At 39.0% G+C, this 21,980-nt stretch overlaps 1 protein-coding gene across 2 annotated transcripts; it reads left to right on the forward strand.

The window, feature by feature from the left end:
* The first annotated feature begins 246 nt into the window (after positions 1-246).
* On the forward strand, positions 247-21,806 carry agpat2 (1-acylglycerol-3-phosphate O-acyltransferase 2 (lysophosphatidic acid acyltransferase, beta)). 2 transcript variants are annotated; one of them, XM_064308567.1, is made up of 6 exons: positions 247-732; positions 7,594-7,727; positions 11,614-11,789; positions 12,263-12,358; positions 15,337-15,409; positions 17,701-21,806. In XM_064308567.1, exons 1-6 carry the CDS (start codon positions 557-559, stop codon positions 17,856-17,858), a joined length of 813 nt encoding a protein of 270 aa, XP_064164637.1. In that variant the 5' UTR covers positions 247-556; the 3' UTR covers positions 17,859-21,806. The 2 variants fall into 2 exon arrangements, with proteins under 2 accessions (XP_064164637.1, XP_064164639.1); XM_064308569.1 differs by lacking the exon at positions 247-732 and adding an exon at positions 3,134-5,265.
* Positions 21,807-21,980: the final 174 nt, after the last annotated feature.

Raw genomic sequence — 21,980 nt, forward strand, 5'->3', positions numbered from 1 at the left:
TAAATAACCATGGTTTGCCTTGTTTTCCCCTTCTCTTGCAATGGCGTTGGATTGTAGGTTAAATTACATTAACAATGGTGTTCATTTACTGGTTAATTCTGTCCATCAAACTGTCTGTATTTTTATTTACAGCTGACACAATTCTATTTTTGTCCGTCCTCATCGTCCACTCGTTGTGTAAAGCATTAGCCATTGCGTAGCAGTACATGTGAAGCTCTTCAGGGAAGAGGAAATATCATGAGCAAGAACCGGAAACAGAAGAAAACTGGTGTTTTTTTCACAATGGCAGTTTCCTCTTGTAACAGGGTAAACGTAAGACCCGTGTTGCACGTTAAAAATAAATTTAATGTGCTAAAATCAAACATTTGGTAAAGCGCTCCTGCTCCTTACGTTTTTGGACTGCACTATATTGGGGGAAAAGGTCGAACTGTACACCACCAAAGTTGCTCAAGTGTTTGTCTAGGAAGTTGTAATGTCAGCCAGAGCTGTGTTGCCGATCGCGGTAGCAGCAGCACAGACACAGTACCACTAAACATTTCTGCTCTCGTGGATCAGAATGGATGCTTTTTGGATGTTACTGCTGCTGCTGATCCCAGTTCTCTTATGGACCAGCAGTACATTTGCGTTTTATTTCAAAAAGTGTTTCTATGTGGCATGGATGATGGGTTTGGCCGTACTTGCTATTCCGATTTGTATTCTGAAAAGCGGAGGCAGGGACATAGAAAACATGAGGTAAGTTAGCTACCCGGAACACGGCGAGCCATGATAAATTGCCGCTAGCTATCACAGCTGCCTGTGAGATGGGTAGTTTGCTAACGTTACTGACATTGTGTGGAAAATAACACAGCTTTATCTTTGATAGGGGTGCAAATATTCAAAATACGGCGTAAGGTTTAGCTTGCTTTGCTAGCAGTGTAATTATGAATCACATGCTTAATTTATTTTTTCAAACACCGCCGCTAGTATCCCGACTAACCAGCCAATTAACGATGGTTAACACTGGCTTCCTGTGTAGTCCTCTTTTAAATGATAGCTAGATACATAACGGTAATTGTGTTTGATGTTTATGTTGAACGGCTAGATAAATTTGCTAAATCCAGCGGTGTTTGCAAAACATGTGGATTAGCTAGTTCACTGTTGTACAGTCTTCCTAAGGGTTGGTTTGCTAGCTGGCTAGCTAACGTTATCTACATTTATTTTCCATGAAGACATGACTCGTGGTTTTGGGCCTAATGATGTAGCTATATCGACTATCGATAACTTTAAAATAGATTTGGCAAATCATAGCAGCTGGGATCATATTGCTGACCATCACAAATATAAAATATTTTATTTAAAATTGTAATTTTTCTGCTTCATAGCCTATTGTAACACAATTATCCAATGGTAGCTGATCAGCTACACTTCTGGTAGTAGTCTATCTGCAATGCATTGCTAATTGGTACCTTGTTTAGCGTTACATTATGTCGCATGTAACATAACTGTAAAATGAGCATATTTATTTTTGAGGTAGCTATAGGTATCTTGGCTACATCAGTGATACCATGTCTAGCTAATCGGCCAACTTACTGTCAGTTTGGTCGGTAGCATTTGTTGACCATCTATGCAATAATATGTAGCGAGATTGCGGTCTCATCGCAAGAACATGTATTGATGGCTAATACTATTGCTGCACGAATATTATTCACACGTACTTGTTTTGAACTGTACAGTAAATCAAAATAACGGTAACGTTATCTGGCGTGTAATTGCTTTACCTGTGTAACTGTACATTTAGATGCTTCTGAAGGTAGCTAATTATCATACTTGTATCTGGCTTGATGAATAGTTAGGTAGACTAACTAAGCTAACAATTGACATTCAATAAATTTGACGTAGTTAGCTAGTAGCAGGGCGCTTAGAATTTGCCGGAAATGTTTGTGATCTATCAGTGGTTGTTAGCAACTGATTGAAGCAGGTTTCCAGACTGAAAACAAACCGTATCTAAAAAGCTTAGAATAGCAACAAACATACTTCGTGGAGCAACAAACGTACAGACATGTTTTAAAATGTGGTTGCCAGGCCAGTACTTGGAGAAATGCGTTTAAAGTGCTAGTGGGAGCAGGGGAGTTCATATTTCCGTTGACCGTTAGCCAGTTGGGTTGTTGTGGAATAGCAACATGTTTAATTCCTCTTTTCACCAGCAGCTGTGAAATATGTAAAGTTTTTTTTTTCTCATTAAGACATTGGGAATAGTAATAATATGGCAATATGAGTCATAATGTAAATATGTCTTTGCTCTATGGCACAACTGATTACATTAGCTAAATGTAGATTAAGATACAGGTTTCGGATGCAACATTTTAACTATACCTGCCTAACTAAGCATGTTAGACGATTCTTTTCAGACTAGCACATTGTGTATCTCGAGAAACATTTATTTATTTTTTTAACGATGGGCAGATTGTTATATAATTATATGGAAAATCTGAAATACAGCTAATAAAATGTCAGTGCAGTCATGTGCACTGAAGACGGGGCAATGCTTTGGGTCCAGTAGATGTGCATAATTTAATATCAAGAGCTGAATGATGATGAATTCCAGCCAGAAATCGTTACGCTACACACAGCTTTATTGTTATCGCAAACAAGGAGCCGATACATTTGAACTAGCCTTCTTTCCATTCCTTCAGTCACATTTTATTGCATTCATGGGATCCGAGATAGTTGGTGCAACTGTGGAGTGATGTGCCACTCGTCCTTTATTGGAGGCTCGAAAATCTAATAAAAACTGAGTGGAGTTTTCACAAGAATTTTCGGAGTGGAAGTCGCTCAGCGAAATGTTCTCCCTTAAAAAAGCACGATATAAAAATTCTGTCATGGCTGATGTCAATGACGGGTATTTGGCTGTCCATCCGATGCCTCTGTTTTTACATTAGAGCAGAAATGCAAACTGCAACCAAATTTCCAATTTTTTTTTTTTTTTAAGTGGATGAACACAGACATCAGTCTGTGAAGGGAATCTATAAAAGTTTAATTTGTAAAACAATATTTCACCTTGCTTATTTTATGGTTAAGCCGAGAGCCTATAGAGGTCTGCATAATTACTTGCGAGTTTGACTGGTAAAACATTGTACATTAAAAATGCAAAATAATTGAAAGAGGTTTAGATTGCTATGAGTGTGCTACTGTTTGAGCTTGGCACTGTCCTTAGCATTACAAGAACAGAGGCACAATAAATACATCACCTTTCTTGTGCATGTATGCTGTCGTCATATTGGCTGATACAGATACAACCCCACTATTATTGTGTAGGCTGCATCTGTTAAAGATTATTTGTTCATTTTCTGTTTTCTGTACGACTTGAATTCTTTCAGTATGCATTGTAGGCTGTTGCTAACATTATCAATAAAGTGCATGGCTTTGTTTGGGCCAGAAATGGGCTCAACATAAGTTTAATTTTTGGGGGTTAGTTTAGTCCACTCGAGGATACTATAGCTTAACTGAGTTCTGGTCTAGAAAGTTAAGCTAACAGAACACAAGTGACTTCATCCTGTAGATAAAATTGGTAGAATGATAAGATGGAATGTCCTGTTAGCAGAACTTTGACAAACAAAATGTTGTGTAGTCTACTCATAGAATTTCTCACGTTTAACTTTAATTATGTTGGTGCTTGAGGTTTTAGTTTTGTGTTTTTTGGTGTGGAGGGCATGGAAAATGTGTCTTTATTTATTAATTTATTAATTGACTTCCTTGTTAGGGGGATATGATCAGGAGAAAACCATTTTCTAGTAGCAGTGTGGTGTTGTGAAACTTAATTTGTAACCCAAAGGTCACACAGATATGAGTCTCTTAGTGGCACACTGCTGTTGTTCCCTTGCGCAAGGTGCTTTCCTCAAATTGCTTAAGAAAAAAATTGAGCTGTTTGAATTGACCATTTATTTAAAAATCAGCACTGAAATTTTGCCTGGATAATTAATACAGTAATTTATCTTGGTTAGCAAAGACAGTCTTATTTAGTGCTAGGATAACCAAGTTGTTGTACAACTGTGTAAAGACTGTGGTACGATCATGTCATATCAGCACAGCATTCTATTTTAACCTGAATTTGAGGCTGTTGGCGTTTGAGATCATTGGTATAGACAAAAAGTCTGTTATGTGGTTGTTTGTGGGTTTAATGATTCAATATATAGAACTGTGTCTTAAACACCCACATATCTCTGAAAGAAACATGTCTAATGTGAAGCTCCACCGCTAGCCAGCAGTCTCTCCTATTCTGCTGTCCCAGTTTGTAGAATGAAAGTATAATCTGGTTTTTGGATTGGATATTCTGATGAGGCAAAGAGTGGTTCAGTACACTCTGAAAATGCCACAGAAAACTGTGAGCCTACGTTTGAATTGCCAGCTTGAAAGGTATGGCCCCTTGTGTCATAGCACCAAGGTTTCTGGTGACTGGCCGTATAATGGTACAACTGCTGGTGCCCAGGTACCAATCTTGAATCTTCATTGCGAGATGTAGGCAAATTCTACCCTGAATTCCAGCTGATTCCGAAGTAGAATGTGCACATTGCTATGACTGGCTTGGTTTGGAATGCATAAACCCCTTGATGGAAGCCATCAATCCACTCTCTTGTAAAAGAGTACAAATCCCCTTCTCTATGCCCCCCTTCACACCCAGTTCAAACAAACCGATCCCCAGCCTAACGGAAAAGCCCTGCTGGTCAGCTGAGCTGGAACTTTGGCCTTTTTGTTCTTGTCACAACAGTACTTGGAATAGTCTAATGTCACAGTCACCTTGCACCAGCACGTAGGTATGGCATTCTCTTCGTAGTGGCCTTTAATCTGCCCTTTTTGTTTGGTTTCTTGAGGCTATTTGACGGCTACCTTACGCAATGCTTGTCTGGAAATAAATTTATCTGTAAACACCGCAAAAGGACCAGCAATTCTTAAACAGAACTTTATCAACTGTACCATCAAATGCAGTTAAAGAACAAAGGTTTACAGAAAACACAAAAAAGTTGTTGGAGAGTTGCAGGGAATGGCTGTTAGCTTGCTAGCTTTAGATTACTATGAATATCTGAATTAGCCTACATTAGCTAGCTGCCTCAGGTCTACTGTTTGTCATTTTCCCACCAAATGAACTTAATGCTGATATGCTTGTTTTTTATTTTTAATTTTTAAACAATCTTGAACAAGTGGTGGTATGCATTGCCAATGTACCTTACATCAGAGAAGAAGTCTTGTACCATGTTTGTCAGAAAAAGAGAATGATCTGGAATACCGCAGGTGAGAGTTATAGGGGAAAAAATCTGAGACAATGAAGATTTGTTCAGCGATTCAGCATCGATGCAAATTGAAAGTTTTCAAATGCAAATCACAGCACTGGAAATCAGCCATCAGTTCACGAGTTCCTTTGTGATTTCAGGGAACAGGTATGCTGATGTGGTTTCATATAGGCTAACTGGCAGTGCACACTGAGGCCAAAAGCCCTGGGTGCAATGCAAGATTTGACAGAACCTCACTTAGGGATGGAGGGTTTCAGTCGGTAGGTTTTCTTATTGCTCAGGTGCGTGCATGCAGTCTAGTTGTGCAACACTGTGTCTGCACAGCTTAGGCGGTTGATTGCAGAGTGAAACAAGCTGGCTGTCCCTTTAGATGGAGGATGAAGCCGTTATTGGACATGTCTGTTGGTAACAGGACATTACAGATTGAGAGGACAAAAAGGGATAAAATATTAGTTGAAAACAAGGAACGAGAGCATGCACATGACAGTTTTAATGTTTTAAACTCAAGGTCACTGTTTCACTAATGAAGTGTCAGTATTAGACATAGCCTAATTCCTTTATGCTGCATGAACTTTATACATTTCTAAGTATTAGGCTATGTATTATCTGCTGATGTTATTTTGTCCCACTGTTGGCTTGCATCTTTTAAAATGAGATCACTGCCTCAGTATGTAACCTATTGCCCAGTTATGAATTGCAGTCATGTTTATTATGGTTGACCCAGAATTGTGTTAAATGGAGATAAACTGATTGTGAAATGGCACTGCTATTCTCAGTTCCACCCAAACAGGCTAGCGGTGCATGCAGTTTTTTCCTTTATTTTCGACACACGCAAATCTTATTAAAAATATCAGTAGCTACATTTTAAAGTATTATTATTATTATTATTATTATTATTATTATTATAGTAGAGGTACAATCAGGCTACTTTAGAAGAGAAGGGAAAAGAGTAAAAGTATTCAGGTTCAGGAGTATCCATTTCCAATAACATTACAACTTTTTTGACATGTGGCTCACAGGCTCATGCCCACTAAAATTGTACATGGAACTGTATTCGCATAAGAGTGGGAAATCATCTAGTTATGCTATATTGTGATTTTTTGAGCTCAAAGGTCAAATGACATGGCAGTTTTTAAATCCCTGTCATACATTTTCAGTTTACAGTTACAGTTTTTCAGCCAGTTTAAAGCCAGAATCATAGATTTATCTGGATGATATTTATCACAAATAAGGATTTCAAACAAAACAAGTCAGAAGTCTTTACTTAATGCTTGGCCTTGTTATTCAGTCATGATTCAAGCTATGATTTTTTTAGCATAGAAATTTTTAGTAAATGTCAAATGCAGGTGTCAAATTGGCAGTACTGCTTAGAGTGTGTATATTTTAGTGTCTTCAGCTGAAGGTTAAACGTAGCCACCCAGTTGTCTTGGCCGTTGAGCTCAGTTTTGATTGCTTCTTTTGTGGTCTCAGTACTGTTCAGTATAGCACACTATGCAAACACTCTAAGTTGCATAATTTAATCAGACCTTTTCTTCTTTATAGTTTTAAACTTGGCAGTATGCCCAGTGCATTGTCAATATCTTGTTATGTAAAATTGGAGAGAGTTAGGCCTATTTTCACCCATATTGCAAACATAGCAGTTTTCAGTTATTGGACTTGAAGCAGGGTTACAAAATGACCGGCCACAGATAATAAGCAAATCTCGTCGTGACATAGGACAGGTTTAAAGCCTTGAGTGGATTGTAACAGCTAGGGTAAACTCAAAGAACTACCAAAGTCCTGTTAAAATCAGCTTATGGTTGCTTCCTTTAATTTTTGAACAGTGATATGCAATAATAAGTGTGTAGTTACCAGTTACTCCAAGAAGTTCTTGTGGTTTTTCAGAATCTGTTTGGATACCTGTTTTGTGTTATGTTTAATAATATTAGCTTCGCATGGGGGTTTCCGTGAGGGACATCAACGCCTTTTCCTCATTGTCTGTAGTAGTTATTGCATATCAATTTTTCATTGCATTACATTTATTTGGCAGACGCTCTTTTACAAAACGACAAACAATAAATGCATACCAAAGGTCATTTGAACAACTACAAAACACAGGTCTGATAAGGTACAATACTCATTGTGTGACAGTTATTCATAGGCATGAACACATTAAGTCCAGTTCACACAATAAACATAGGCTAGGTCAGAAAGTTATGGTATATCAAACAAGGAGGCATGACAACGAGCTACAACATTAAGATAACATAAGAAACATCAAGTAACATCAAGAATTTTCACATCCTAGGAAACTTATAGGCTATACATTTTCTTTTTTTTTTTTTGCTAGAGTTATTCGCTCCCTGGTGAGACATGTGAAGTACTTCTTGGGTCTGAGGTTTGAGGTGAGCGGCTGGGAGCACCTGCAGACAGAGGGACCCTACGTAATCATCTCCAACCACCAGAGCTCACTGGATGTCTTGGGTATGTACTTAATCTACCACCACCTTCCAGACACTATGCCCCCTTCACCTATCAAGGTTGCATAATCCATGAGTGTGTCCCCTCCCAAACCACCCTCATCTGCTTTTCTGTTTCTTCTTCCATCAACATGAAATGCCTCTAGTGTTCCCTTTATCCTTTCAACTGTCCCTACCAATCCTCTTCAGTATTACATAAAGAGCAGCCATTCAAAATCTATTTGTCTACTTTTCTGTATTTGTGCTGTCGATTGTGTAAATAGGAGATATATGCTGCAGTGTTCCTGACAGGGAATATCTCAGTAAAGATAAAGAGCTAGAACATCCATTCTGATAATGACAGTGTGAAGCTGAGATCTGGATCACAGCCTATGAAAACATAACAGATCACCTGTGCAGAATCTACAGGCTCAAAGGCCTTGGATTCCCTGGAAGATAGATAAGAACAGCCACAAGTTTAAATTGACGTGGTTTATCTTTTAAACAGCACTTCTTTTAGTCTTATTGTAGTGTGGAACAGTGTTATGAGCAATGAAAGAAGGGATCATTTGATTTATGTGGATTTTGACGCTTGCTTTGCCATGCTGTAAAAGGCTGCTCCTAACCTAAATTTTTCTTTTATTGTTTTTCTTATACCAGTATAGGCTACATATATGATAAATGATTCATGTGCACAGAATGGTCTTCTAGAAAAAAGCAAATAAATTTAAAAAATGTATTTGATCACCACAGGCATTGAAAGGGATGGCATGCTCATAATGTTCTCATAATGAGGGGGCATTGCTTTCTAATTGCAAGAGCATTATAAAACTGAACTGTCAGCGGCATGCTGGAAACACCTCACATTAAATCTTCACTTGAGGCAAAGTGGGAGAATTGACTGCCAAATGACATGGGATCAAAGTGGCTCTGATCAATGGCACTAAAGACTGTGTAATTGAATCAAAGGCTGATTCATGCCAGGCATTTGGATTGGAACATAATTTTATGATTAACGTGCCCTTGGGTGGAGGTTAGCTGTAGTTGTACCAATCTTAATAATGATGTCTTAACTCCAATTTTTTGTGCAAATGCAGTTGTGTGTCCTTCCTCAGAGTCAATTTTTAAACGTTTCCCTTGATTTAGATGGATTTTTCTTTATTTTTTGGATTGTGTGGATCGAAAATTAGCCTATCACTTGTAAAAGCTGTTACATGTGTGAGTATATAAGATACAACAGGTTTCCATTTTTCCCCAGATATTCACAAAGATAAAATCATTTCAGTCTCCTATTTGACTGCTTGAAAATGCACCAGTGGAAGTGTGGATGTGATAGGAATTTTATTCCCAGGTTTATACCAGGGAAAACTGGTAGACAAGACCACTAGGGTCATTACATTTATTTGGATGCACACCGCAAGTGCATACCGAAGGTCATTGGAACAACTACAAAACACAGGTTTGATAAGGTACTATGTATTATGTAACAGTTATCCATAGCCATAGCCATAAACATAGCATAGCCTAGGTCAGAGTGTTATGACAAGTCAAACTAGAATGAGGCATGAAGACAAGGTATGATAGACCTACAACATCAAGATAATGACACAGTGCAATATAAGTGCTGGATGAAGATACAAGTGTAACATGAATGTGCTAGAGGATCAAGATAGAAGAATACAATGATTCTGTATTGGGAGTGCCCTGCAGAGTAGTGATGGAGTTAACCCTGGTACAGTCTGAAAAGATGCGTCTTCAGACTGCATCAGAAAATGGGCAGGGACCGAGTGGTACGTAGAGGAATAGAGTTTTTTCCACCACTGGGGAGCTAGGGTGGAGAAGCTCCATGGTCAGCACCGAACACCTGGAATGCAGGAAGAGCGGAGTGGTCGTGTTGTCGTGTAAGGTTGAATTATGTCCTGTAGGTAGGATGGGGCTGTCCTGTTGGTCCCTGTGTAGGGTCCTGAGGGAAGGCATGTCTGTGATTATTGTGTGTCAAGGAATATTGTGAACTAAAGCCTAAGAAATCAGCTGCATTGATCTATTGAGTACCTTGTTAAGTTCTATTGTGGCGGTTTCTCTATCTGCTCTGTCTGAAGGTAACTCATCTGAGAAAGACTTTTAACCCTTCATATTATTCATGGAAGGCTAAAAGGAAAGTGCCTAAATGATGAGAAAGGAAACAAAGCCATCGTATGCTATAGGAGAGCCTTATTCCTCAGCCAAGGACCACTCAAAGAAAATGAGAGCCAAGAACAGAGTGTGTGATTTTTTCACTTTATATATTTCAGAAAATGTGGTTATATCAGCAGTTTTGCCCCAAATTTTTCCTTGGTTTGTGCGTACTTCTGCCCCAAGCCCTGTGTACATTGGTGACTTCTGTGCAGGTTTCACACATCCTGGTCCAGTTTTTGATGTTTGGATTTCAATCCAGGAAGCTGATGACTGTGGGAATCTAAAGGCTTGCTTTTTTTTTTTTTTTTTTTACTTCTGCCGAGCATTGTAGTGACCTTGCTAATTCTGCCCCATTGAATTTACTGCTTGAGAAGGAAAGTGTTACAATGGTGAAGGATGCAGACGGGCTCATTGCCAGAAGATGGCAAGAGAGATTTGGGCAATTAATTAGAACTGAAAGCAGTGCGTTGGCCCTCGTTCTACCGGGGGCCCCTGCATCTGTGGGCCACAGATCAGCCGCGGTGTCATAAGGCGTAAACTGGGTTACCTTACTAGCCAGTTACACCAATATTCAATGTTTCATTTATTTATTTGTTTTTAAACTTGTAGGATACTTTCTGTTATTTGTGTCTCTGGATAATGTGAAGTTCCTTTGGGCTCGTGAAATTCAATAAATAAAAATAGTAATTGTGATTATTATTATTATTATTATTATTATCATTACCACCACCACCAGTGCCCTGTTCAGCCTGTCAGAAAGGTAATGGAATTTGCCATTGGCTGTCCCTGGAGCTGACAATGAGACGTGAGGCCTACAGGACTGCTGATGCAGTGGCACTGTTTATCTGACACCTTTTGTCTCCTTCACTGGTATATCCTAGAGAAGGCCCGTCTGTTCTCACCTGGACTATCCTTCAAGCACAACTCATACACAACCTCTAAATTGTGATTGTAAACCCGTGTGAACAGTTTGGGGTAGTGAGGTAACAGTTTAGTTAAAGGTCCTTCAATGTGTTCTTTTTATCTAATCTATTCCTGGTAAAAGTGTAGTAATTGTAACCAGATTTTTTTTTTTTTTTTTTTTGAGGATTCCAGATTCACTGTTCCCTCAGGGTAACATTGGATAGTGTTGCACTGTTGTTGACATGGGAATATCTGAACAGTCATTTTACTGCTGTAATGAGTTTAACACACACCTGTTGTCTGAACTGCTGCATTCACTTAGGTTTGGATTTACATCAATCTCTTGAATCATTTGATTTAAAGTAATGGCAGTCATGCCCCTGAGATGTTTTTCTTTTTTTAGTTCCACCCGTCACCACTTGTGATGTGCACCAGATGGGTCAACTCCTTATTGAGTCAATGTTTTACTTGGACTCAGGCGTTGTTCTTTTTTTCTGTTGAAGATTTGGTAGTGAAAATGAGTTTTATGAACAGTGTTCTACTGCTGAGCTCAGTTGCTATTTCGGTAGAAAGGCGGTGGGCTATTATGAGAGATCCACAGGGAAGTTCCTCGTGATGAGCCAGAAATGGGCTTCCAATCAATCACTCTCCGATGCCCTGAAACAGCTGTTGTGTAGGCAGGACAGCGACTGCACAGGAAAGCCATGGAGGGAGGCCGATAAAATGTATAATGACTGGATTACAGAACCTTTTTACTCTGTAGTTGTGATGGCTATGACCATACACTGTTTGGCGGTGATTTGGGTGACCGTCTCTCACCACATTTTCCTTAGGCCTGATGGAGATCCTTCCTGACCGTTGCACCATGGTCGCTAAGAAGGAGCTGGTGTATGCAGGCACAGTGGGCATTGTGTGCTGGCTAGGTGGCATCGTCTTCATAAACCGCAAGAAGACCAACGACGCCAAGAGCGTGATGGGTGATGCTGCCAAGACCATGCTGAAAGACCAGGTAGCTCCTCGCCTCCTCGCCTCCTCGCCTCCCCTGTGTTCCAGCTGCCATGACCCTCACATATTGACAAAGTGTTTATTGGATGGTATGACAGTGAGGGCTACCACTACAAAAGTAAAGCTGATGAAAACATGTCAGGAAAATGTAGATGAAAAATCATGCAAGTAAAAGCAAAGTTATAGATCCAGTATTCCAGTATCCATAATTTTTTTTTATATGCAAGAAATTTAATGCAGCACTTATTGAAACATTATAACTAATAACATTATAAACATACTAATAACATTAGTAGGTTTGACTGTATTATAACTAATAACATGGTAAACCTACACTTTTTGGCAAGTTACTTGCTGAGAAATGTATGTTTATTTTCATAAATGACTGAATGGCTGGATTATTTTAATAGTTGATAGTGCTTCTTCTCTCCTCTCGCTGTGCGTCTCTCTCACTCTCTCACTATGCTTTCCCTGCAGATCCGTCTCTGGGTGTTCCCCGAAGGCACGCGCAACCAAAAGGGCGACCTCCTGCCGTTCAAGAAAGGCGCATTCCACCTGGCGATACAGGCGCAGGTTAGAGCTCTCTCCTGGAGAAAAGTGCTGGGGGGGGTGTAACAGCATATCAGCCCAGAACACTAAAACATGTCCCACCTCTCCCTGCAAGTTCTGTCCTGCCCTCACTTATGCTTGTCCTAAGTGTTTCAGCTTTTTATTTGTCTAAGAGATTCCCAGTTCTGATGCTGAGGTATGCTAGTTTTCCCATTGCTGTTGTTTCTTTATTTAGCAGATTTCTTTATCCATAGCAAGAGTTAGATTCCTACTTAATTATAATCTGTTTATAGAGCAATATTGCATTATTTCATAAGATTCACATGGTGCCAAACAGCGATCCATTAGAGCAGCAGTACATTGGCTAGTATTAATATGGTATCTGTGCCAAAAGTGGTCTACAAGAGGAGAATTACACTGTAAAGAACTTTTTGGGGCTCTGGGACCAAGATATGTGAATTAAATGGCTTTGCAGCTGGGGTTGGAATAGCAAATAATAAAATATTGTAATTGTGAAAATAGATATTCATGAATCAGACTTAAGTCTACTAGTAGCAGGCTTGTTTAGTTTATTGCATTAGGTTAGGTTCCATAATAGCGACACAGTGCCAATGCCAAACACTAGAGGGAGCTAGACAATTTTGTACTGTCCATGTTGGAAATGACTGCACAAATTAATAACACACTGATGAATGAAAGTAAAGCATAACATTTTTAAAGGAAATACAATTAAAGGAGTTCACCAATCTTCAGAGATGTATTTTTCCCAATATATACTTTAACTTTTTTACAGTTAAAAAAAAAAAAGGATTTGACAGTTTATTTTATACATTTTGCGTATACCCCAGTGCATTTTAACACAAATGGTAACCTCATGTTCAGGGTGACTTGTGAACCCGATGCTTTTAAACACTTTGGCTTCTTCACCAACATTCTTGTCACAGGCTCAGTCATTATGGCTGGTAGTTTTACACAGGGCCACAAAATGAAGACAAACACCAAATAAATTTCCAAATATGAAAGCAACACTGTTTTACTCCCTTTGTGGTGTTGCCCTCTAACTTGCCTCTGGTAAAAATCTCTAATGGCTCATTTACACAATTTAATGAGCACACATTTTGTACATTTGGTATACTAATATTGGAGCCTGCTTTGATCTGTTCCTACCAATCCATCAATGTCCAGAAAAATAGGCAAATAGTCCTCTGCAACTTGAGAACCCAGTTCTTATATGATTGAACTAGATTACATTACATTCTGCATGTTTACAGCCAGATGAAAGCATGAATATCATTTGAACTGAAGACCCAGTGGCTTGAACATCAGCAAACATTTCAGGTTGGGGAATGCTTAGAGTTGGCTTTACAGTGTTGTTGAGAGCAAAGGACTGTGGGATATTCAGCCACCCAAACGGCTGTGTGACGTCTATGCAGCGGTAGGTGCATTCTTGCAGATCACTAGAGTGAAACACAGGTGGAAGGAATTAATGAAAGCGCAATACAGCCGCAAAACATGGGGGGGGGGGTTCATACAAGGCTAAAGAATCAACACCATTCTTTTGAAAAGTTACACGTGATAGGAAGATATCACTGTGATATCACTGAATTTCACACAATTTGATGAGAATGCTTCTGCTTTTCACAGTAGGAATGAAAGGTGCTTGACCTTTTGTTAGCGCTAGGATGAGCAGGGATCTCTTCAGCTGGAGTCATTTTACTATTACATGCATGTTCTATGCAAGCTGCACATAAGCAGTGTAGTTCCAGGGGTAGTACCTCTTCTGCACTGCATTTGCTTCTGATGTACCTGACCTCGTAGTATTATTATTATTACTCACAATAGTACGAGTATTTGGCTACACTTCACTGACGTGTGTAGAGTGTGTCAGCTCATGCAGTCATATTATATGCAGTATATTGTTTACACACAGTCACACATACATACATACATTTATGTTTGTATACTTCACATCATTACATGAGTAACTTGGGTGCTGCTAAAATTGCTGCTTTCAATTATGGTCTGTTAAATTATGTATGAGCTTTATTTGTGTAAAGATGTAATGAAAATTTTAAACCAAAAAAAATCTGCTGTCTCTGCTTTTTTAAACACGTGGTTAGAGATCTCAGATGAAGGTTTTTATTTGTCTCATAATGCACATCTGGAATTCCTTGTCCCTAAATGGTTGTCTTATGAGCACTTCTCATGGCACAACATTGACAGGAAGACTTTTATTTTGACAGGGGGTTTTCTGTGCCTGCCTCCGATGCTTATCTGGGTCTGCAATGTCCCCCGGCTGCTCATTTGGTTAAACGAGGCTTCCGTTCTGTTTCCATTAGCTCCGCCAGGGCTGACAGAAAAAAGGGAGGGGGGCAGGGGGGCAACATTGGCATAATGCTGTACCAGCCCTGAGGTTTATTAGCCAGAGCATGTGCACTGACCTCAGGGGCTTGAGAACCAACTGGCGAGGCCCTCAAATTGCCACAGTACACGGTCGGGCCAAGTGAACCCTCCAGCCCCCACGACTCACGTGAGAAAGGGTTAGCGCCGTGCCAAGACTAACATGTGTTCATGTCCAAAGGGCTGGATATATGCAGGGTGCCCCCAGGGGGAGCGCATGTCATGCTGAGCAAACCCCCAGACGGTGGAGTGTCTGGGGCGGGCTTCGTCCTTGTGAGAACTTTTCCAGCTCTATTATTAGCTGAAGAGGAGATCTATCCTTCTGTACTTGGGAATTCCTTTGTTTGTGTGAGCGCATGTGTGTGGATGTTTGTTTCACTTCCAAGAATCTGCTCCCAGTATTTATTTTCCGATCTAGAGTATGTGATTTGGTAAGAGCAGGAGGCAGACAAAGTAGTCTGGTGGTCACAGTCCTGTGGTAGAGTTGATACTCTTGATAGTTAAACTCTGTTATGGGTCTTATCCTCAGACACCCTCCTCCCCCCTCCTTTGAAATGGGCTGTGTCTGCTTTTTAATGTGCTCTCTCTCACTCTCTTTTTAGGCCCCCATCATACCAATTGTGTTCTCCTCCTACAGCAACTTCTACTTACGGAAAGAAAAGCAGTTCAAATCTGGTATGAATCTTGTTTGCTTTTTTGTAAATGTACTAATACAATTGGAAGGTCCAATGTTTATAAGATTTTGTTTGTGTGAGAGAGGTTTTGAATTTCAAAAAGTTAATTGCATCTCACAGCATGTGGCAGTTGTATAATGTGTAGTTATAGCTTGATTTTGGAAAAATAAATGAGGGAAACCTCAGAAGACATGCAGTTAATTAAGTTGCCCATTAGCAGCTACATAATGTTAAGCATGTGGTCAGTCTAAGAAAAAAAAATAGTCTGAAATAATTTCATTCAGTATATTTTGGCAGTTAGCAGTACTCTGTAGCAGTGCTTATTTCAAGCATAATCGCATTTTCCCAGTATGGAATATCTATCTTTTTTATTTTCTAAATGTAGTTTATGTAGAATGTGTATAATGTTCAGTATTAAATATTTAAATTCAGGATGATCCAAGTGCTTGGAGATAGTTGATTGACGCAACTAGGAACTTTGTAATGATAAGAAAACTGTTTTTCCCCTACAGTTTGAAAACTGTTTATTTTGTATTCATCCACAGCATATCCATTATCCTATGATAACAGACTCATTACACTCATTTCTTCATCATTCCGTCAGTGGCCTGTGTGAAAGCTGTGGGTACAGAGGCACCACTAACCCAGGGAAATACTCAGAGAATGTGCTCCTTTAACACCATGCTTACACTGGTCTGCGGTTTGGGGATATGAGCCGCCTAGGGAACTTGGAGGACAAATTAAATGTTTCTTGACTGAGTCTGAGCATGACATTTTGATTTGTTCTCACGTGCACGTGTAGGAATAATGAGGTTGGGGTATTTTCCTCTCTTAGGCCAACAATGGACTCTTTGTCAAGAGGTTAGTCTCAGCACTATAGTGCACTTGTGGTTTGTTTAACTGCCTAAAGGCTGGTAGTGAGAACGTAAGCATCCACAGTTGATGATGTCATTGTGCAACAGAGGGGGCTTGTATATGCATGTAGGGAAATGATGCGTCCAGTCATTGTAACTGTGCAAACAAGGTGCAGTAGCTTGCATCACAGGGGGTGGCAGTATTTTAACAGTCAAAACATCTTGTTAAAACAACAAAAATCTGTTGCGCAGTTATTTGCAGGTAAAATTGGTTTATTTCAATATATCAGATATGAAGTAGACAAACTATAGCTTTTAAACCACAGCTGTTTTTATGGTTTTCCCTCAGTTACATTATGATTGTTAAACAATACAAATTACATAAATTACCGATAAAAGAGCTTTCCAACTTACAAAAAATGAAAGGAAGCAGTTAAAGAAATATGAAAATATATCACATTTCTTAGTTGTGTACGTAGGATTGAAGAACAATTTACTATGTCTATTGAGGCTACGCATCCATTTCATTTATTCCAAATGTTGTCCCTGTGTGTACATTGAGATGTTATCACTCAGTATACTGTATTTCCTTCCAAGACTCCCTGTTAAAATAGTTTCTGATAGAGTGGACTGTGCTCAAACTGCAAGGCCCTCTGAAATGTGTGTACATAGATGTGACCACGCTATATTTAATTTACATATTCTACAGCTGAGAAACAGGTGCTCACTTTTGTCCAGTGAATATTAATGTCCATGAATTTAGAGGTTTTATTTCTTTGTTCATTTCCCTTTCTTTGAAATGCAGAACATTGATACATAAAAGGTTACAAAAGGCATGCTAATGATAAAAAGGCATGTTAACAGTGAAATGCAAAACACATTCATTTTAATTTAAAATGAAAGCTAGCAGTCACACTAGCATCTGGTAAGAAGGTTTGCTCAGCGCACAATGTATTATATTAGTAAATCTTTTTTTAAACCCAAATTCCAATATCTAGTAAATAAATAAATATTACATTACATTACAGGCATTTGGCAGACGCTCTTATCCAGAGCAACGTACAACAAATCTATAAATTAATTAAACAAATGAATAAAAACAAAGCAAGCAGCCTTGAAGCCAGATGATGACCTGTTTCCTACATCCTCATGCATCTGGGAATCAGAACATGTCACTGGTGTCCTGCAATACTAATAACTCACCAGCAGGAGGACATACAGAGTGATGCTCTATAGTCGCCTGGGCCTCTGCCCACACCAGCTTCTGGTAATGTAGCTGCATAAGGTCATGTGTTACGTGAAGGATGTATATTAACATAATACGTACTGTATATGTGGGTTCAGTGCATGTTATAATTTTTAAAATACTTCAGGTTTTGTTGATGTTTTTCATCATGTTGAAACCATGCATTTGTGCATTTTGTCTCCCTGTGTGTAGGTACCATCACGCTGAAGATCCTGCCAAAGATTGAGACAAAGGGCATGACGACAGACGATGTGTCTGCCCTTTCTGACAAATCCTACAACATCATGCGCTCTGTTTTCATGGAGATCTCGGGATCAGCCAGTCAGAGCAACGGGCCTTTAGGTCACTGAGCATTCCACTGGTACCCAGAACCCCCACCCTCTCCCACACCCCTGACCTCCCGCCCACCTCAACCCACCTCACCCCGCCCCGCCCCACCTTTCTCCAGCAGCTCCTAGGACACGCAGGGCAGAGCAGTGGCAGGTTTTCTCCCGAACGAGACGCGGCACTGACGAGGACGACCAACCAACCAACCGATCAACCAACCAACCAACCAACCGTTTTTATTTCCAGAGCTACAATCGCGGCAGCGCTAGAGGTACAGAACACAACGTTTTCGCCATCCCCACGGGGTCTTTTAGTGGACTTTGTGAGTTTTTTTGAGGGTGGGGGGTGAGGGCTTGGGGTTTTTTGGGAGGCCGTTTGAAGTGCTTGGTTTCAGACTCTCAATTTCAGCCACCAACTTGCTCTGTGAGCCTGTCCTGGGCCTGGACTCTCGTCAGCCTTGTCCTTAACCCATCCTCCAGGAATACTATTGCTTGTTGGGTCCAGTTGGGTCGGGTGGGGCCCCGTCCTGCTGTAAGGACTCTTTATGGATGTGCGTTCATCATGCATGCCTTTGGACCATTCGGTCCAAGCTGTTTTATTTTGTTTATCAATGGTTGTGCTTTTGCTTTTCCATTGTAGTTCCAAGTTTATTGTCCTAGCCAGATTTATAAGCATTTGTTTTTAGTTGTAAAATTTCAGTGTATATTTGTATTACTTTCTTTTTGCGCCTTACACACACATACCCTCCAAACACATGCACACACACACACACACACACACACGCACACATTATCTCCCTCTCTAGTCTTCCCCCCCTACGGCTGACTACATTCCAGATTTTCTCTACTATGAAAGAGAAGAGGAGTGGGTTAGAGTGAAGAAAGAGGATGAGGAAGGGGATGAGTGGGAGTAGTTAAAGGTGACTAGAGCAAACCAACATCCTTTTACCACATCTATTCTCAGTTATCATGAAAGCAATCCAACTGAATGGTTAATGTCAACATATTAAGCCAAACTGCAAGGAAAAAGATCAACCATTAATTGGACTAGTTTATTCTAATATTCTGCATAGTTTGTGCACCACAGTGTTTCCCAACAATCTTGCAAGATTCTGCATGTAACCTAATGCAAGTGTTTCCAAACGGTGTACTTATAGATTCATGTTTTTATAAAATTAGCATTTTTCCTCTTCGTAGAAGAGCCCCAACAGTGAACCTGCTTGAAGTGTCAAAGGTAATTTAGTCAAGTACAGATTACACTGTACCAATGTTACCATTCCAAAGTACAAGCTTCCAGTTGTGCCATGTCAAACCTTTAGTTACAGGTGCTTTACTACTATGTAACACAGAAAGGGTTTAAGCATGGTGAAAAGACATTGCCAGAATGTTCAAAATGACAAACAGTGGTTTCATTGCTGTAAAAAGCAGATTGTTGCAGCTACTTCCCCCCCCCCCCCCATGATTCAGTTGGGGTCTCCTTCCTAGGGCTCAAATATTTTCATTTTACTTGAAACTTGAATTTTTAGCAGTGACCATGTGCCCTGTTTATTTTGCTGATAAATATTCTGCTCTCACTCCTGCACAGAAATTGTGTGCAGAACATACATGTTTCAAGTGTTTCAATTGGCTATAGGGAGTAATGAGCAGTGCGGGGCAGAGCTACCATAAAGACCAAGACTATCCATGCACACTGAAACCTTGCGGGAAATTTACAGATTCGTGAAAATGGTGAATTCAGAATTAATTTATGATCACTTTAATATTTTGGTGCCGGTGCTAGGAGTTGATACGATTAGATTGTGTCCTGTCTCACCTTTTCACTGGGTACATGTAATCAGGTTAAGTGAGCCATGTCATCACTGCTGAACCTGAAATAACTCAAATCCATTGCAGGCAACACAATGTGTTGCAAATGTACAGCAGATATTATTCCATAACATAATTTTAACTTTTTTGAATTGAGTGATGAAGAGCAATTAGCCACAATGGAATGCCTATAAACACTTGGTTATCTGCCGAGATATCGTCAGTAGAGAATGAAATCATATAGAATATATAATCCGACAAATTTGTTACAATTAAAGAGTCTATTGAAAAAAAAACATTTTAATATTTATTTAAAACAATAGTAATATACCATATTTTGAAATTAGAATAATTCTTAATTCTATGATATTTTGGCAGCGTGTTCTTAATAGAAATGTCATCGTAATTCAATGCCAGAATAAGAAGATCCTCTTAAAAGGGAGTGTTTCTGCAGTGTAGTGCTGAACCTATTATATGAAAGACCATTGTGCAAGCACATATAATTTACATTTACTTCTGTACGATAACATTACAGTCTGGTTGGTGGTGAAGTGGAAAAACAAATTTTTGGGCTTTTGAGGTTCCTCTTAGAATCTATGATCTAATTTAAAACAAATTTGAAATTGCTAATTGCAATAAACTGTATTGTATAACAAATTTGGATTTGCTAATTGCAATAAACTGTATTGTATTCTAACTGATCTAATTGAATGGAATGCAGTGTAACCTTGATTCTCAACACATTCATAACAAAACACTTGTATTTATATTTATTTTGGATGAAGAAAGTGAACAGACTGTCTTTCCTGACTGTTCTGCACACCCAAAAGTTTTTCAGATATAACAGCTAACATTATTCTGCAGTAACAGGAGTTGTAACTACTATGCCAGTGAACGTTTATGGCACCAGTTAACCTGTTGCTTGTATGTAATGTATCACATGATCTTTATGATTTTCATAACATTTTTGTAGGCAAAACACATTGGTCATTGTTAAGCATGAGTAGAGTCACGGGAGCAATTTTTCTAAGGTTGATGTGATTGACGGCGTATATATATATATATATGTATATATATATGAAGGTTTCACAAGGAAACATTAAAAGGAGCATGCATATTTCACTTAGTATTTTGCACTTTTTGTCAATTTTTATTGATCTTATTTTCATTTTAAACACTGGTTCTTAAAATATATTATTACCACCATTAGTCATGGGTGAAATATTTATAATGCATGCACATGATTATCAGATCTACAAACAAGCCTAAGATAAGTTTATTGAACTATTATATTATGTTGTGTCTGTTTCTGTCATGTAACTGAAGTAATTTTGTATTTGTTTCAATGAAAATTGGGCTGTGTATCAAGTGAAATTCTACAGTTTTAGCTTACTAGTTACTGTGACATTGTGCGACGTGAAAAAATTAGCTCCCAGTATAAAATTGAGTAAAATCTGTGTTAATTTTGATTGTTACACAGTCATTCAAATGTTTCCCAAAAAAAAGCTATCTCGCCAAAAAGCAAGTAAATGGATTATGAAATTCTGGAATCATTAGGTAGCTGACTGAATACAAATTGTAGCTATTTAACTAGAAGTATCCATTTTGATTCTGCTATTCAAGTTTTTTTGTTTTTTGCTTCTGTGCAACTCTAACAAACCAGTGATTAGTGTTTTGCCTACCTCATCGTTTCTGACAATTTGCCTACAAATTTCAAATAAATCATGTGGTCTTGTGTGTAAGAGCCTAGGCTGTCTGCTGAAATAGATTTAATGTGGTTTTGTTTTGAATAAAGTTGTGAAGCACTTTGAATTTTTCTTTCCATTCATAGGGAGGTAGTGAAGAAAGTAAAAGTGAACAAAGAATGTATTGGAAATATGTCAAATTTGCAAAATACTCTATCAAGTTCACCAAAGCTATTAAAAGTGTAGACTTTGTGGTAGCTTTAGACAAACTGTCAGAAGTGTCTGCATTTCAAATAAAACAGAGCCTTGTGTGTGTATGGTCCAATCTGTGTACATGTACATACACGGCACATATACGTGATGTATAAACCCATAGTAGTATCTGGTTATATTGAAGATGTAATGGTCTTGATTTCACAGAATCTGGCTAAACCTGTTTAAGAATGCCTTGAAAAAATAAAGTTCATTTTTCCTATGGGAATGCAGTGCTCCCCTTTCTGTGTTTTTTCTTGCCTTACACATGCGGTTTTAATTAAGAGTAATGTTCTCAAATGAACCTCTCCTGGGATTACCTTAAAATATCAGCACAATAAGTCATTTGGCTTATTATGCCTCCTTGTTGTTTTAAAGACCAAATATTTTTCTTCTTTTCCTG

This window comes from Anguilla rostrata, chromosome 14 (genome assembly GCF_018555375.3).
Source record: "Anguilla rostrata isolate EN2019 chromosome 14, ASM1855537v3, whole genome shotgun sequence".
Taxonomy (NCBI): domain Eukaryota; kingdom Metazoa; phylum Chordata; class Actinopteri; order Anguilliformes; family Anguillidae; genus Anguilla; species Anguilla rostrata.